This window comes from Chelonia mydas, chromosome 9, assembly GCF_015237465.2.
Source record: "Chelonia mydas isolate rCheMyd1 chromosome 9, rCheMyd1.pri.v2, whole genome shotgun sequence".
Lineage (NCBI taxonomy): Eukaryota > Metazoa > Chordata > Testudines > Cheloniidae > Chelonia > Chelonia mydas.
Genome location: NC_057855.1, coordinates 13,498,596 through 13,517,357, shown reverse-complemented (window position 1 = coordinate 13,517,357; position 18,762 = coordinate 13,498,596). Strand labels below are relative to the sequence as shown.

General features: G+C 39.5%; 1 protein-coding gene across 3 annotated transcripts in view; it reads left to right on the top strand.

Annotated features, from left to right (window-relative positions):
* The window catches only part of NAALADL2 (N-acetylated alpha-linked acidic dipeptidase like 2), an 882,142-nt gene that overhangs the window by 535,130 nt on the left and 328,250 nt on the right, over positions 1-18,762 (top strand). For all 3 annotated transcript variants that reach the window (XM_043521778.1, XM_043521780.1, XM_043521781.1), the window contains one exon: positions 15,472-15,622. In XM_043521778.1, the coding sequence (XP_043377713.1) occupies positions 15,472-15,622 (151 nt within the window). The remainder of the gene's footprint in view (positions 1-15,471; positions 15,623-18,762) is intronic.

Here is an 18,762-nt window from a genome sequence, read left to right as displayed (position 1 = left end):
CATTTCAAAATGGCATTTCCTTTTGAGATATAGCTGTCTTTAAAAAAAAAAAAAAAAAAAAAAAGGATAGAAAAACTATCCAAGATCGAAATCAAAGTAACTAGCTTTCTCCCCACTCCACCCCCCACCCCATTAAAAAAATATTTTGGATCAAAACCACCTGTAGTTAAACAAAACAAAAATCCCAAAATGAAACAGTTGTTTATCAATCCCAGTGTTGTTCTTTTTTTTCATGTTTTTTCTCCTTTAGTTTTTTGTTTTGGCAAGGAAAAACAAAGCAGCTTCAGTTCAAAACTAAAGAATTTTTTTTTTATTCAGCCCCCAAACAAACAGCATGGAGAATGGTGGAAGACCTCTTTTGAGGACACTTGTATTGAGACACTGTAGAGCCTTTGAAATGAATTGGGGTGCTCAGATACCGTGGTGATGGACATAGTATAAGAATCTTATAGATTAGAACAGAATCTGGAACAAATGTTATCCCTGAGAGTTCTGGATCTGAAGTGCCTATGCAGTTGTAGAACCATGTAGATACACTGGAAATGTTTGTGTTCTCAACATTAAGCAACTGATCCCCTCTCTCCTACTCACACCACCGCTACCAACAGACACACAAGGTATGTATCTTTTTGGAAAATTCCATTTTTCCAACTAAGATAAAAGGACACATGGGTGTAATTCCTGTATTGATGTAACACTGTTGATAGCTTTACGAAATAGACTCCCCTTTAGCAATCTTTATAGACTGTTTCAGTAGCAAAGCTAAAATTCATTGCCACTCACAGGGTGTATGGTCGGCAGCTTCAAGATCAGACGCTCCACTGCTGGAAACTTCATCTCATTTGGGGCTAGGGACATGGGCAGGCTGCTGTGAGGGGATCCAATCTACCCACATGCCATTGCCCTTTAATTTACCCTGGATTATGATTAAATTCTTCCAGTTTGCTAAATTTCAAAACATTGCCGTATGCAAATACTGTACTTCAGAAGAGCCATAAAAGTCTTATTTAGAAGGGGTTTTCCCTCACTCATATTCAGAGTTGCTTGGATAATGATAAGAATTTCCATGACAATTTTTGAAGAAATGAAAAATGTTTTCAAAACTTTTCATGAAATGTTGAGAGTTTTTATTTTATCGAAAAACACAATTTTGTATATTGTTTCTGGCTTCTGAAAACTGAAATAAAAAGATTAGGGTGCTTTTCAGTTTTTTTAACCTGAAACTTCTTTTAAAATAACCTGAAAATGTTCATTTTGGAAAAAAGAACCATTTTTAATTGAAGAAATTTTTTCCAATTCTAGTTACATAGATTTGCTACAAAAATGTGTAAATAAACTATCAAACCAGTGTATCTTATTTTCAGAAGGAATTTGCTTTGAATATAGGTCTCTTTATCATATTTGGAGCATACCATTACACAGTGAACTTCATCCTTCATCATGTGAGGCTAGACTGTGAATGCACAAGAGGGAACACAAAATGCATGAGAAGCCTTCCCCTTACACATGCTCTGTGCAGCAGATAGCAACATTTCTTAGTCTTTGTCCTGGCTTAGTGTACAAACTGGGAGGGTTAAAACCCGCAGCAGAGCTAGAAGCCCCAAAGAAGACAGTGCTGTTGCCCTACCCTGGCGAGGGGAGAGAATCTGTGTCATCATGCCTCAGTGGGTCACAGCTGAGGATGCCAAATTCAGGACAAATTGCTGAGAAATTGGGCAGACTCACCTCAGACTGGTGATTATTCTCTCATTAGATTATACCAAGCCAGTAGCAAAAGAAAACTTCTGTCTCAACACACTGGTTAACAAGAAGTCAAAAATACAGTCTCCTTAGGTATTCCAGCCGTTGACTCACCACCCAGACACAGCGCTCTGAAAATCAATTTAATCAAATATCTTCTAATCCCAAGAGATCAACCACTTAGCCAGGTCAGTATATAACCCAGATCTTACCCTATAATCACGCTGATGCCAATCCTTGGGTAACTAAAACTAAAGGGTTAATCAAAGAAAAGAAAAAGAGAATTAACGGTTAATATATCGTACATACAAATAATTGCAAAGTTCGTACATCAGATTTATAGCAGTGATTAAATAGACTGCTGGCTTGCAAAGTCTCTCTGGTAACTTCCAAAAGATTGGAAAGTCCTCAGTCCATACTTCAAAATGCTTTTTGTTGTAAAGCCACAGTCCAGAGACTCAGGGCAAGAATGAGGCAAAATGGAGATAACTTAGGGTTTTTATATCCTCTGCCATCTGCTTGGAAATTTACTGTCTCAAACAAAGCTCATAGCCCCTGTTTGTGGAAACTTACTGTTTCATGAGCATATCACATGTCCTTACATGGTTTGATGTCTCACAGGGCAGCCATTCTCCATATTCTTGCTGAGGTGTCCACAGGAAAGCTTACTGTGCAGGATGCATTTCTTCTGTGGCCAATTGTGAGAGCTAAGTGTCCATAGCTCTCTGGCCTTAATGTAAATTCAACCAAGGGAGTGTTACTCAGCAATACAATACATGTATAAGATACAAGTCCATGGCCAATATTCATAACTTCTGATAACAAAGATAAACATATTTTGTAAGCATATAAACAGGATAAATCACATTTAGCAAATAATAACTTTTCCATTGACACCTTACATGACATACTTTGTATGAGATTTGTTGAAGTTGTATAACAGTGCTAGCAACAATGATTAAAAATGGTCATATTCAATCATACAGCATCACAATCTGTCGTTGAGGTTTGTAGTGTGACAAACTTCATGACCAGTGCAGTTCATCACTGCAGGTATTGAAGGCCTTGGGTAAAATTGGATGGTGTTGTCCTGGTATTTTTTCTAACTTGTGCCCATCTGCCCAAGGCCTCTTCAGTGCTGTCACAGTCTAGCAGTATTGAGGCCATGCCTCCATTCCCCCGAGAAAGCCCTTGGCATGTTCCTTGTGCCAGCAACTCATACACGGCCCAGCGCCTCCTGAAACTGCCATTAGGCGTGTCTGCACCACTTCCACTGTAAGTTGTGGATTGATAGCCACAGTAGAGGCCGTAAAATATAGATCAAGGCCTCCCCAGATTTTTTTAAAATATATATTTCACCAGGGTTATAAGTATCTCCTTATGTATCTTTGTTTGTCTGTTGTGTTGGTCACACTGTTTGGAGTGGCTCATGACAGTGAGTGCCTAACAATCAAAAACAGGGCAGACACCCCAAATTGGTGGTGTGTTCTGTAATTAGATTTCCCCAAGCCAATAACAAATGTGAAATCCTGGATCATTACAACAGTCTTACCATGGAGTCACAGACAGTCTCCTTAGACTGTCCTGTCTATCTTGCCACCCAGACAAACTGGACTTAGTGATAAATGGGCACTTACACCAAAAATCACACACACAAAAATTAAGTTGCTTCTAGTCCCAAGAGACCAGTCCCTTACACAAGGTCAATTGGTACCCTAGATCTTACACCAAAGACATCACCTGTAGCCAACCCTGTAATAAACTATCTAAAGGTTTATTAACTAGGAAAGAGAAATAAGAGAGTTATTTTCAGATTAAGGCAAGCAAACACTGGCGCACAAATGAGTTATCATCTAATGCCAATAATGACAAAGTTGTAGTGAGTGATCTGTCAATTCAAAGTGCCTTTCAGAGAAGACCCAGGGATTATCCTTGGGGATGTCTGTCTCAGTTTAGAGTCTCTGATTCCCATGCCTGGGTTCACAAGTTCAGAGAAAACATTTTCAAAGTTATAAAGCAAAACCTACATATTTTCTTATAGCATGAAATACCCACATTACAAGTAAGATTAATGCATGCATCAATTTACAAACATTTCATAGTTTCTTATAAGACTAATACCTGTTTTGAGCAAAACTAATATACACGTGAACTGGTCTGGTCTCCAGCTATGAGTCTGCCAGTTCTTAGCTAATGCCTGCATCCTGGACCAGAACTGGCATTTGGCCTGCCAGGGTTGTGTGCTCACTCAGTAGAGGGAGAAAATATTGGAAATAAATAGTCTAAAACTGAGTTATAAACAGCAGGCGGAATAATGCATTCATTATTTACAAGGAAATGCTATCAGAGTTTTGGAATGTTTCCTTTGTTTGCTTGTTGAAATGTTTAATGATATTTATTACACGCGCAGTGCTCCACTACATGGTTACTTAAAATATATAGTATTTCATGGAGACTGAGGAATGCAATAGCAGTGTAAAAGATTTTGTGCCATATACTCATCAAATAATGTAAGCATTTTTTTCTGGATTGTAAGCAATTCAATTATTTTGTTTCTGAAATAAATTAAGTAAAGCGTATTGAGTCCAACCAGCCCTTGTTTCCGGGGAATTGTAGTTCAATTTCAATTTTAATTAGAATTGAACATTGTGGATTTCTTAGCACTGGTAAGCAAGTTCTGGCAATAAAATATGCACTCCGTTTGTATTAAAACTTCCTGAAATCTAGTGCAGGGAACTGGCAGTATAACTGGTTTATATTTAAACATCCAAGTATTCTATTGTAAAAATTTCCATTTTTAAAAACTGCTGTTGTGTAACAAATTACTTTTATTTTATACAACTGCAATCACGACAAGAACAGACAGTAAAAATATGGGACAAAATATTTAATTCTGTATAAGCTTGGTATTGTGTCCTTGCGAGTGTGACCTTAGGAGTTTTGCCTGTATAAGGATTGCAGGAATGGGCCAAATTGCTTTTTGGTATCTAATGAGTTTAGAGATTGGGGGAGAGGGGAAACAAACAAAACAAAAAGCCCTGCCAGGGTAAAACCAGGAGAGAAATATTATGCAAGGATCCCAGGGAACAGCACCCAGGAGCAGGCCATGGACTGAACTGTGACTCAGAATTAGAGTTTGGTCCCTGGTATCCTCTTGCTTCCTCCTCTGTGTAGGCTCAGTTGTCAAAACTCTGCTCACTTCTCACCCACCTTTGCTGGAGAGTGAGCAGCTGTCCCATGCAGGCTGCTTTCCCATGCTTGATGCTGTGATAGATCCTCAGTGCTGCTAGTCTGCACATGAGCTCCCAGTGCAACGCTGTGGCCAAAAGGATTAATGTGACCACAGTGGATATATAAACAGGGGAATCTCAAGTAGGAGTAGAGGGGTTATATTACTTCTGTATTTGGCACTGGTGCAACCTCTGCTGGAATACCATCTAGTTCTGGTGTCCACAGTTCAAGACAGAATTGGAGTTTAAAAGATTGGAAACCATGCCTTTGAGTGATATATTCTAGGAGCTCAGTCTGTTCATCTTAAAAAACAGATGGTTAAGGGGTGACTAGAGTACAGTCTATAAGCACCTACATAGGTTCTCTATTACTGGATTTTTTTTTTGAAAAAATATACTGTAGTTCAAACAGGGATTGAGTCAGGGAAGTTCTATGGCCTATGCTATGCAGGAGGTCAGACTGGATAATGACACTGATCCCTTCTGGCATTATCATCTGTGAATTTATACATTTCTAACTGTCGTTCTTATGACGATAAATTCATCAAAGGTTGAACATTTTGTCATGATGCTTTGGCGTGGTAAGTAGTACCAACAAATTTCTGACTGTGTTTTATTAAGTTGTATAGAACTGTTCAGAATTATGCCAAGAATAATTTAAGTGATCACTCTGGTTACAGTGTGTATGGTAACACCCGTTGTTTCCTGTTCTCTATTTATATAAATCTCCACACTGTATTTTCCACTGAATGCATCCGATGAAGTGAGCTGTAGCTCACAAAAGCTTATGCTCAAATAAATTGGTTAGTCTCTAAGGTGCCACAAGTCCTCCTTTTCTTTTTATGAATACAGACTAACACGGCTGCTACTCTGAAACCTGCCAAGAACAATGTTGTTTGCTTCAAATTTAGTACATTTTCCACCTTGTTAAACTTTTGTGGGGAACAACCCGTCATTTATAAGATCAGTTACCCACATTTCCAGCTACTTGCAGTTTTAAGCACCTGGGTCCTTTTCCCACTCTTGTTTGTTCAATGTAGCTGTAGTGTCATTCATTAGACAAGGACAGTGTTTGAGCTGTATAGCAAAGATATATTCTTTTCATCATCCCAGAGCACTCAGGCATTAAACTGGATATGTCACCCGTCTACTATACTATCTTAACACAACACCTTGGGGTGGATCAGTGAATGTATAAGCCTCCTGGGATACTATTTAACCAAACAATTCTCTTGAACTCTTCCCCCCAGACATCTGTGATGGGAAATGTAGCAGCACGATTAAACATTCAATGTAGTGTTCAAAAATTAGATCAGAGCTAAAATGGACCTTTGCTACCTTATTTGTTAAAAATGTGGGCTAGAAGATTTATATAAAAATGTAGATGTGCGTACATCTTTTCCCTCTAGTCTCAACTGTGACCCTATAGCAGCTCACGGGTGCACTGTTTTATAGCAAATGAATAAGAGGGTGGTAGCATCCAATTAAATCTGCACTGTGCAAAGTTTTATTTTTCTCCCTGAGAAATTTGCTTTAGAAATTAAAAAGCAGGCTATCCATGAGGTTCTCGAACAGTTGAAATGGTGTTATCCTCCCAATTGATGGTGTTAGGCATTGCCAATTAGTAAAATAGAAGGGAATTGCTAGCAAGGCCTTATTAGTTTAATTGGGACTTGAACAGGAAAGAATAATTCACTAACAACTTGTAACCTGTCCAGCTAGTAAAGTAGGACCTCTGATTCATTAATGAACAACTCCTATTGCCCATTGCACTATGAACTTACAAAATGCACCCGTTCAAACTGAGTCAGGTTATTTATTATGACCAATGCCACCTAGCCATGTTGCATAGAAGTGTAATTTTAATGCTAGGTCCTGATCCTGCAAACACTTATGCACATGCTTAATTGTAAACAAATGACTAGTCTCATTGACTTCAGTGGGACTCTTTAACTATAAGCTTATGGGCACCGGGGTTAAGTTCTTGTAGGATTGATGTGCTCGTATTACTACACGTACTACTGCTTTTCTCATTGAAAAACATAGGAGGGGCTCTTAGTTCAATCTTTTGGAAGCAGCTTTTTGCTTTAACAATTTATCAAACATTATACAGAGATGACTCATTCCTACATCGTTAAGATGGAGGCAATGCTCCCTTAATAAGGCCAATAAAAAACTAAACCCAATCTGTCAAGGGTAAATCCTATGACTGGGTGGAAGTGTTTTCACAAACTTTGAGAGAAATAAAAACAAAAAAAACCAAACAAACCAACCCAGCAAATCATTTTCAAAATATTTGGATTGTTTTTTTAAATATATTTGAATATTGAATTTTATAGTAATGACTACATTAGGTGAAAGGTGGAAACTTGGACCCACAGAGCCTGAAATGCCCCAAGATGATTAAAAAGCTCCACACTTAGGACTTTTAAAATTGAGTTTAATTAAAAATAACTTGCTTTTATTACATTTGCTAAATAAAATGACTTATCTCAGTATGAGGGTACTTTACCAGTAATAGGCATATTTTTTCCACACATTGATCATTGTTATACTTCTCCACTCACTATTAGGCCTCTTTACACTTGTCGAGTGGTGTAAAAGGGCCTTAATATAAATGAAAATCAGGATCTAAAGACACAGGCACATTTTCTGTATAAAAAGGGTTTGGATTTATATTAACTATACATTTTTGGTAATACAAAATAGTAGCATATGGCTAATATGAATGGTTAATGGAGACAGGGTCCTGTATTTGAAGGCAATTTCAGCATAAGATAGCATGCTGTGCTAAATGCCCTTTAGGAAATATAAGCTGTTTTAAATGACCCTGGCAGTATTAATAATTAAAATATATAATAACCCAGATAAAATGAAAAAAATTGAACACTAATCTGCTGCTAGAAAATGTACCATAGTTATTTTATAGTCATTATATTGTGATCACACACAGTGGGTTTGCATAATGTAACTGAGAGTGGAATGTGACCCAGTAAGAAAAAGAAAAATGTCACTTGATTTGTGTTGTAGCTGAGATTGAGTAGTAAAAGTGATCTATTACTTGAATGGGTACCCTCTTACGTTTAGTAAAATTGTACAGCTGAGTGTCATGTCTTCTCTTATCCTACAGTGAGTCAGAGACTTAGGATCTGTTTCTCCACTGTCCTGCACCTGTGCAACACTGGAAGCATGTTCCACTCACTTTGCACTCACTCTGTGCCAGCGTACATGACTGCACAAGGTACAGGGCAATGGAGGATCAGGGCCGGTGTATGGTATGTTTCCACCTTTCGAGAGGCAAGCAGGTAAAAATAGGGGTCACTCATGAAGGTAGATAAGAGCCAACACTTCGCTTTGCTCCGGCCTCATTTTTCCTTAGCCACTCTCCTAGAGACAGCAAAGGAAAGAAGAGGAAAAAGGGAATAAAGATGACAGAAAAAGGATTAGAAGAAAGACAGATGAGAGTGTCAGATCTGAGAGCCAAGTCAAGACTCCTGTTGGGGGAGAATCTGATTCCGTGCATCCTCTCCAGGTATCCTGGGGCAGTCACCAGGGTTTTCTAAGACTTTGGCCGCTCGTCCTTGGCTATTTATTTCCCCCACTCCCCAAATCTTCAGGCTGGAAGAGGGAAAGTTGCAGCTGTAGGAAGGAAGCTGGAAGATGGTGTGAGAAAGTGTACATTAAATCAGAGTAAGGAGTACTTACATTTACACCCTTATTTCAACTCCTTGGTGTACAAGCTAAACCAGCTTTGGTCTCCCTCACCCATTGATAGATCTGGTATAACTGGGCCTTACACAATCTGAGTTCAAGGGAGTCTAAGTTAGTGTGAAGGGTCTAATTTACATTACCTTAAGCATCACTTCTGATTTTCGCCCCTAGTCTCTGATGTGTTGTAGGATTGCGGAAGAAAAGAAACTCTACAAGATAAAATAACTTACTGGTAATTATCTTTGTATCCTCTTCTTTGCTTTCCCAATCATATCTCCACCCTCTCATGTTTCACAACACATGGTCTCCCGTGGTGGACATTTTTTGTCATGTCCTTGCTTCATGATACATGGGCTTGTCTTCACTGCAGAATTAAGTGTTGCTCCTATTTCAAGTCCCCACACACGCACACAAACACTTAACTTAACACTTAAATTGAGTGTGGTGGTGCTTTTAACTTCAGTTGGCTTGCCTGTCAGGTGCTATAGGCCACAGATTGAATTGACAAAAGCTTGTCAATTGCTAACACAACCTTTTGGTTGAACTTGAGACTCATTTTGCAGTGAGGCCATTCTCCTTTGAGCTAGGCTATCGTGAGAGGAGTTACCTCAAGTGAAGATAACTCAAGTTAAGTCTGCTATGAAGTCATACCCATTCTTTACAGAATGTGAGAAGTGGTGAGTGCAGCAGCGTGAACTGTTTGGGGCAGGGACTTTTTTTTGTTTTGTTCTGTGTTGTGGAGCCCTGTTCCAGAACTGGAGTTTCTGGGCACTAGTGCAATATAAATAATAAATAAAATAATCTTACCTTCCTACATTTAAGTGTGTCCGTACTCATAATTGTATGTGGTGAGATTCTTTCGAGTACGCCAGCAGTACTAAGTAGTACTAAAATAATTACATAGGAAAGAGGTCTTGTTTTTTTCCCCAGAACAGCGGTCTGAATGATCACAGTGATGAAAGACCCTTCTCAGCATTTATAAACTGTGAAATGCACTTAAAAGTTAGTTTGTTGGTTTTTTAAAATTAAATTAGTGTTTTGAGGTGTAATGTTTGTGCTAGCCATTTTCCAGAAAAATGCCATCTTCTTTGACGCCAGAAATCTGCTATATAAGATTGTAAATTAATATGCAGTGCTTGAATATGTATCTTGTGTACTGTATCACGTGAAAAATTCTTCCATTGGAAATACAAAATATTTAACAATAACAAAAGGGTTGCTTCTGATATTTATCCTGTAGAGCAGCGGTTCTCAAACAGGGGTCTGTGGACACCTGGGAGTCTGGGAGGGTGCTCCAGGGGGTCTGCAAGTCATGTCTGGGGCCACCAGCCCCACTGATCAACTCGTCCCCCTCCCTCTCAGTGCCTCCTGCATGCTGCTGAACAGCTGTTTCTGCAGCGGGCAGGAGGCACTGGGAGGGAGGGGGAGGAGCGGGGATGGGACATCCTTGGGGGAGGGGGCAGAAAGAGGCGGGAAGAGGAGGGGCAAGGGTGGAGCAGGGGCGGGAAGAGGTGGGGGTGGCAGTAGGGCCTTGGGCTGAGTGGGGGTTAAGCACCCCCAGGGAAAATTAGAAGCTGGCTAGGGGGTCCATGAAAAATTTTAAATCAAAATGGGGATCCTCGGGTTGCTAAAGTTTGAGAACCGTTGCTGTAGAGCATAGAAATTGCAGGGGAGACGGGAATCAAGACATAAGGTGGCAAGGGGAGCAGGGGACAGGGAGGAGGACAGACTAACTGAGGCCTTGAAACTGCAACTGACTCTATGTACAGAGTCCTGCTAACTTCAGAGGGGATTCAGATGGACACAAAGACATGGTCATGAACAGTCTGTTGCAGATTTGGGGCTGGCATGAGTCTGGTCACACTTTATATTAAGGTTTGATTTAGGTTATTAAGAGGCAGTGGTGATCAATAGCTCTTCTGATAAATGGTTTATCAATTGTTATCGTGCACAACAGTCAAAACATAACATCTTCTACTGATGTGCTCATCCATGCTACTCTTGACAGTGACATGCTTATAACATATTAACCCTTTATAAATCACTTCTAAGTGGAATCTTAATATAATGTGTGATTGAGAGTGAACTAAAGTGACCAGAGGTCAGGTGCCCGTTGTGGTTTTATTTAGTTCAGTTTAGAACATGCCTGTGATGGGGGGTATAAATCCTGCACCAGTGATAGACAGAGGTGTTATAGAGCTCCTATGGGCAAGGCTGGCCCTGCCCCTCTGACCCTGTCCATCATATCAGGAATGGAATAAGGATATAAAAGCAGGCAGTTCCCAGTAGTTGCTGTGCAGCACAGGGAAAGACCAGACAGTGTCTCTACAGCTCCCAAGGAAGAATCCTGGAAGCCTTCAGGGGAACTGCTCTCAGGGAGGCCATTCATCAGCGCCCTCTCCCACTCTGTCCCCTGCCTACAAGGCCCCAATACCCAGGTATAGTGGCTGGGAGGACAGGTTTGCCAAGCCACAATGCTAGCTGTTAGACAGTTGGTACTGCTACCCTCTACCCTGTTTGGGGTTAGGAAATCTGAGGCCATACTAAAGGGATTAGGGGAGTGGAAGGCAAGAGCCCCTCCCCTTCAAACCCAAGTGGACTATTTGACTTATTTGTATCACCGAGACCCCTATTTGGAGAAATGGGGCAGGGGAAGAGAGGGTTTTTCAGTATCTGTACAATTCATCAGGATCCTGAGAATTGTGACAAAGCCACTATACCACACTCAAAAAGGTGTGCATCTGTTATCCTAAACTCCTTTGACAAAATTTAGAGACAATTCCATTAAAAGCCAGCAGTTATCCCACAATAAAACCTGCCCCTCTGTACCCCCTGCAAAAAAACCCAACCAAACAACCCCCCCCCCCCCCCACCAAACCAAAACTTTTCCCAACACTTCCCTGTTCATGGATCAGCTTTCTCACTCTCCAAACACCTTTGTAAAATGTTAGGCCTTTATTGCATCAACAGCCATTTATTCTCTTAACTATGCGCTGTTGCCAACTTGCCAGTGAAAATCCGGGCTTGGGAGTAAGAACTCCTGGGTTTTATTCTGAATTCTGCCACTGACTTACTGTATGATTGGGGCAAGACGATTAAGGCCTAAAGGTGGGATTTTCAAGAGCTCTCAGTGTTAGCCCAACTCCTCTCCCAGCAATTAGGGCAACACTGAAAGATCCCAAATTAAAGGTCCAGCTTTTCTGTTTTTGTCAGAAACTCTTGAGTCATGGAAACAGGAACTGTTTGCAGGAAAGGGTTGGTTTCCATAATCTCCCAAACTGAAAAAAAAAAATGAAAAGAAAATGTTTTTGAAATTGTTAAAACATCTTGTTTTGACATTTTCTAAATGAAAAGTTTCATTTTCTGGTTCAGAAAGACCCCCCCTCACCCCCCCAATAATGTCACTTATACAACATCCTCTTCTCTGTAACCATGGCAGCAGCAGTAGCTGTTGCATTGTGTGACTATGACCTATGTAGCCTTTCTTAATGAAACAGAAGAATTTAATATTGGAAAAATATTTTTTTAAATGTAAAGTTTTTAAAATACGTTTGAAATAAATGAAATGACTTTGTACATGTTTACTGCCTTTTCTGTTTCTGTTATTATTTATTATAATAAATGGAGAGATGAAGGAAAAGATGAAACTGGAGAAGACTATGGGCACTGAGGAAAAGAGGCAATTGTGATTTTAAACACACTGTCAAACAACTTGGCTTTTAACGCTGCTTCTTTCTCTTCTCAATGATTCCCCACACCATTTATTATCTGGATGTCTATCTGAAGATGCAAGTAAAAACAGGAGGCAGAACATTGCAATAGCTAACTGACGTGCCACTTTTTATTGTTGCTCATGCATGACATTTAATAATTCACTCATGTTAACCCTTTAAAAATCACCTATTGTACTCCTTTAAAACCTGATTCTGCAAACTCTTACTCATATGAGTTGTCTTTACTCAAGCAGATAGTCCTACTGTCTTCTACAAGTTACATATTTGAGTAAGATTTGTAGGATGTACTGATGTTACACAAAACTACAGTAGAGTTGCACTTTTTACACAACATCTGAATTTGACCCCTGGTTTGGAAACAAGGACTAAGGACCTTATATCATTGCAAGCTTAGTACTTGCAAAGAAGGCCATTAGAATACAGCAGTATGCTGTAGCTAAGAGTGCACACTGGATTTTCCCATCTTTAAATAAAAGCAAAGCTAGTTTTGAAGCTTGAGCCAAAGACAGAGTGTAATACCGTAGAAATAATAAAGCCACGCCACAAACAACTGGGCTAAAGTCCAACATTTAACAAAGCAAAAAGCCAAAAAATAAAATAAATAAATGTACCCAGAGAGAAGCGAAAGGGAAAAAAAGAAAAAGCATAGGGAAACAGACAGTGAACCACAAGATGGAGAAAAGTTACCATACTATAAGGTTTCAGTAACAAAGCCTAAAACAGGATGTTGCGGTCCAGAAAGCTAGTACACTTGCAGTTACTCCTGACATCTTGTAATAGCCACTCAAAAGGTCATTGACAATGTGCAGTTAGAATGCAGGGCTCGCCTTAGAGGTGGGTAATCAGGGTAGTCACCAAATTGCTCAGCTGTTTTTTGTTTGTGTTTTGTTTTTACTCAGTGGGCACTAAAAACATTTTCCATCCTGAGGCCAAAACACAAAGGGCCAGTGTGAAGTCCCTGGAACAGATGTTTTAGAAATAGATCCAAATTGTGCATATTGAGTAATAATTTTGAACGTTTATCTATTGTATATATTTTTGTTAATAAGAGAAATGGGGGTTGCACTTTTAAGAATGGGATGGGGGTACACTGAGTGAGCTAATTCAGAGTAGAGTGTTCAGTGTATGTAAAAAACAATGAGGAGTCCTTGTGGCACCTTAGAGACTAACAAATTTATTTGAACATAAGCTTTCTTGGACTAGAATCCACTTCATCAGATGCATGGAGTGGAGGCTGGCCTGTAGCTAGGCACCGAGGAGGTCTCTGTCTGCAAGAAGTTCTTAGAGCAGAAGTTTTGAGTTTCCAGAATAAACAGGGTTCTCTTTGAAAAGCTGAGCCTTGTGATTCAGAGTGCAACACCAGCTTTGGTTACACACCTCTCAAATGCTGGAGTGGCCTCAGACATAGTACAGGTTGATCAGTCCATTGCTGATATACAGGGCTGTGTGGGGAAAGATAACTACGTTTCCTGGAGAATTTCAATATGTTGAAATTTGTTTTTTATTCCAGTTCAGAACAAAATCCCAACATTTCATAATTCTCTGTAAAAGGGAAAGCCTGAGGGTCCCCAGATCAGAGACCATCTGCATGGATGGCTGCCTTGAAGCTGCAGACTCTGAGAACCCTGGCGTTCCTAGCGCCAGGATAGTTCAACTGGCTGGCTGACCCCAAGCTGTGGATCCTGTAAGTCCAGGGTCCTCAGCAGTGCAGCTGGTGAGCTGGCAGGAAAGAAGGCAGGTTTCCAAAGCTGTCTTGTTTCTAGACAAATTTAACTGAAATTGAACCATCTCTGCAGACTGTTTTGATTTCAATGAATTGGCAAATTCCAAAGACGATCTGTTTTGTCAACTTTTTTTTCTGACCAGCTCTGCTGATATGCTCCCATGACTTTTCCCAGGGTAGTTTCCTCTTTCCGTCATCTGCCATTTCACCTGTCAGAAAAACAACGCAGTAAACCCCATCTTATAGAGAGGCATGTCAATCTTCCTATTTGCAGAGCAGGTATTGGGATGGAGCTTGTAGCTGTGGTCCACTTCTGAGGCCTCACACTGATTAGCTGAGCCCCTGCCCCTCACCTACTTCAGATATCCACTTGGTGCTGTTGCCAGAAGTCAGGTTGCCCTTCTTTTTCAAAAATCCAAGTAGGATCATTCCTCAACCAGCCACCCAATGCACCAACAGATGGGACTGTGTCACCTGATGACGTGCTGGATTATAGAGGAGCTCCTTGTTACATTTTTAACAGCCCATTATTGATTTAGTGCTACTGAAGGAATCTAGAATCTGAATTTCTAGAGTAAATTAATAGAGACAGGTTTAGTGGAGGCCTGATTTATCTGGGCAGAAACAAATCTGTTTACATTGCAATGCCTACATATTGGCCACTGGAAGACTCCCGGCCCCCCCCCCCCCGCTTTAAATGAAAGCTTGAAATTTGCAGCATGTTGCATCATGCTACAGTACTTTGGAGAGACTAAAAAAGTATGAGCAACATCTTATTTTTCTGAACCAGCATTCCCCACCCCCCAAGTTTTCAATATTAACTGTCAGTTTATATATCACTCCTAAGTGCACATAGTATAAACCTCTTAAAATATAAGCAACAATGAAATCTAATTTTAAAAATGAAGGGATTATTTTATCTACTCCAGTTATTTAAAATAGGACATATAATTGACAAGGCCCCAGTTAAGCTATGTGCATCAGCATTTGACTAACTTCTAAATGACTGCTTCTGTGCTTAAGGTGAGCCGTGTACTTCCATACCTTTCTGAATCGGGGCCTAACTGATGTAGTTACAACACAATACTTTGCAAAATTTAGATGGACTTTAGGTTGATATTGTCCGATCAATTCATTTCATGTGCTCTATAATTTATGTTTAAATGAGAGCTTATTTTTGCTGTTATGCTTGGAAAATGTCTTTTAGGTAAATGTGGGGAAACAGAGTTAAATTACTTTGTTTTTCTTTTCTTCTTTTTTTAATGTAGAAGCTACTGTATTGTGGTGTCAAAGCGTTTTGTTAATAGTCACCTTTGTTTCTCTGTTTCCTCAGCTTTCTCTGTTAGAAGAGGCGGGGTTTGGAGGCGTCCTTCTTTATGTTGATCCTTGCGATTTACCAAAGACTCAAAATCTTAGTGATAAAGCATTCATGGTTTCCCTGAACAATGGAGGAGACCCATCGACACCTGGTTATCCCAGTATTGGTAAGTACTATTTGAGTAATGTCCAGTTAAATGGCATTTTAAATTTGATTGTGAATAATACATGAGCTGAAACAATAAGCCCAATCCTGGTCTCAGGTACAAACCCTGAGTAAAAGGGCTTTGCGCAGAGGAGCAATATGGCTGAAGGGATAAATCCACACTCATAACCTAAATGTAGGCTATAGAATTGTGCAACTGGCATCCAAAGGCTACTGCAGACTCTTGGTAGGAGTAGCTGGACTACACACCTCCTTAGGCTGGCTTTTGTCAGTACATTCACACTCCACCATTAGCCCAAGTAGAGAACCACTGTACAACAATTCTCTTCACAGCTCAATGGTTTGTGTTGAATTGGGCTCTCCAGGATCACTCCCCCACGAATAAAGCAATTTCCATTACATACTGGGCTTTGTGCTCCCATGTTGTGGATGGTGGGGGCAGTTGGCTATAGATGTAAGTGCAGTGTAATCAGAAAAGGTTATAGCAATGATCTCTTGTACAATCTTTGCCAATAACACTTTCATATGATATATGTTCTACTTGCCTAGTTCCAATTTTGCCAGAACAGACCTGGTCATTTCAGCTAATGAACTGCTTTGTTAAGTGATAGGAAGGCAAATGTATTTTTTTGGAAATATCTGAAGTTAAAAAAAGACGTTAATTAAACATAAATGTTAGTGTGCCACAACAATGGTTTTGAAAATAATTTCCACCTGCAGCACATCAGACTATACGTTCTATTTAAAATCTTTGTTCTAGCAGTTCAGTGAACATGTGTTCTGCCTGTCTGCTATCTTTTCAGCTTTACAACCTCCTTTAATATCTAGCTAGATGGAGAAAAGTATTAAGAATCATGCTATGAGTTTGTGACAAGGCTTCATTAAGAATATTTGGTCCAGGTACTAACACAGACATCTAAAGGCTGACTCGAATTGGCACTAAATCAACTGAGGCAATGCTGAGATGCTTCATGACTAGAATGGCAGAAAATAGAAATATTGGCCTAGTTGTCAGAGAAGGGTGTTAACTATTCACATCGTGAAATGCCTTGACAGCGCAATGGGAAAGGAATTGCACATTTTCTCAGCGTCTCACTATACCTGACCTAGACCTGCCATGGGAACTACAGAAGTAAATGTAGCACTCTTCGAGCTTTATTCTTAATCATTTCATGAAGCCCTGTGAAGAGTGGTCTGTTTATCAGTCTGGCTGACTGCATAACATTTTATTTACCCTACATGAAAAATAAAGTTAATTACGACTGATACGCTGACAGTAGGATGCCGGGTTATTGTCTAAACCTTGTTTGTTGTTTTGCTGACAGTTACACTAAATGCTCTTTTGGGTTAAGTAGATTCCAATCTCTAGTTTCAGGGGGGAAATACAAGAAAAAAAGCTGATAACCTTGACAGAGGAACAGAGAGAATTAAGTAGGTTGATGGTTTGTGCTAGAACCTTAATGTATCTTGCACCTGTTTTTAAGTCTCTAAACGTCATTCATCAGCAGGAACAGGCTATCATGTGTCTAAAGTATTTGTGATAATCTGGATGCAATGATGCACTGAAGGGATTCTGAGGAGAACTCCTGGGATCCTCTTGTTAAAGCTGTGTCACCAAGTGGTGGAGCAAGTTGGAATGATTTCTCTGTCTCTGATGGTTTTCACACTTCTCTGAAGGCCAATAAATCACCCTGGCCAGAGTTAACTTGTGTCTGGGCTGTATACAAATAAGTTTGAAAAGCAAATGTTTTACCTTTGTGATATCACATGGCAGGTATTTAAAAAAAAAATCTTGGGGACAAATACTCAGGGTTGTCCAGATGCTTATCCCTCTTCCCTGCAAGCACATATCCCCCTGGTCAATTGAGTTTATCACAGACTACAGGCGGGGATTTTTGTGGAATCCCATGCTTAAAATATTGGCAGTACATCGTTGTCTGGAGGATACCATCTGCACTTTACACTCTCCCCTTGGCAATGGATAAACTGTTACCATTACTGTCTTGGGATAAGTGTAATCCATAACACACATGAGATAGATCAGAAAAGGAATGGTCTTTGGTGAAAACATCAAAATCTGTAAAGGAAAAAGAGGATGGGGATTTTAATTTAATTTGTCATTGAAAATTGGTGAACTTTATCTTGTTTTAGTAGGAAACCTGTAGACCCATGAGAGATCCAAAGGTAATAATTTTTTAAGCAATCTTTGCACGTAACACCCGTCACTGTACTAACTGACATGGGTGCAAAGTTAATAAATGTCCTAGTAAGATCTACATAATATGTACAATGAGCAGATACTCAGCTTCTTTCTGTTTATAGTGAATCTTCTTTTCTTACCCCCCAAATAAATTTCTCCATGGCCTCTAAATTAGAGCTGAATTAATATTTGTTTTTTTAAATTAATATTATTGTTTCATTATTTTATTTTATTTAGAGGCTGAACTGGCAAAAAATGGTGTGTTTTAAATTGAAAGTGAATTGTCTTGTTTGTTGTTGTTTTTTGCCAAAAGGATCAAATGAAACATTTTGTTCAATCCAAAAATTTTTTTTTTTTTCATTTGAGATCATTTTTGGGGATTTTCCAACTCTCTCCCATTGTGTGTTTGTGTGTGGTTTTAGAAAATATTTGCTAAATTTCTAAATGAAATACTGTTTTGAAACAAAAAATTTGAAATATTTTGTTTCAAAATGGCTGAAAGTAATCCTTTTGACCTGTTCTTAAGCCAAAACTGCTCACCAAATTTGGACCGAATTTGTGAAAAGTTTGTGTTCCAGAAATACATTTTTGATAGTTTACTATTTGTGGGGAAGAAAGTTGTTCCAGCTCTACCCAGAATATTACAGTGGTTAATTTTTCTTTAGAATCATTTTTTGAAGTCAATTACCACTTTTAATAGGATTTATATAATTGATTATACTAGACTTCTGGGCTCTCAGAAAATTCCAGCTCAAATCCTGCTCTTTTATGGAGATGGAGACAAAATGCAGAGCTTCAGTATGTGGATTAATTTAGGATGTACCAATGACAATATGCTGGGTGAGGGATGAATGTGCCTCTTACCTGTAAATGGCACAATCCATTTAGCTGCCTGTAAAGGGCAACCAACGCAGCTTGGCAAGGAGTTGTCCAGGTGCTCC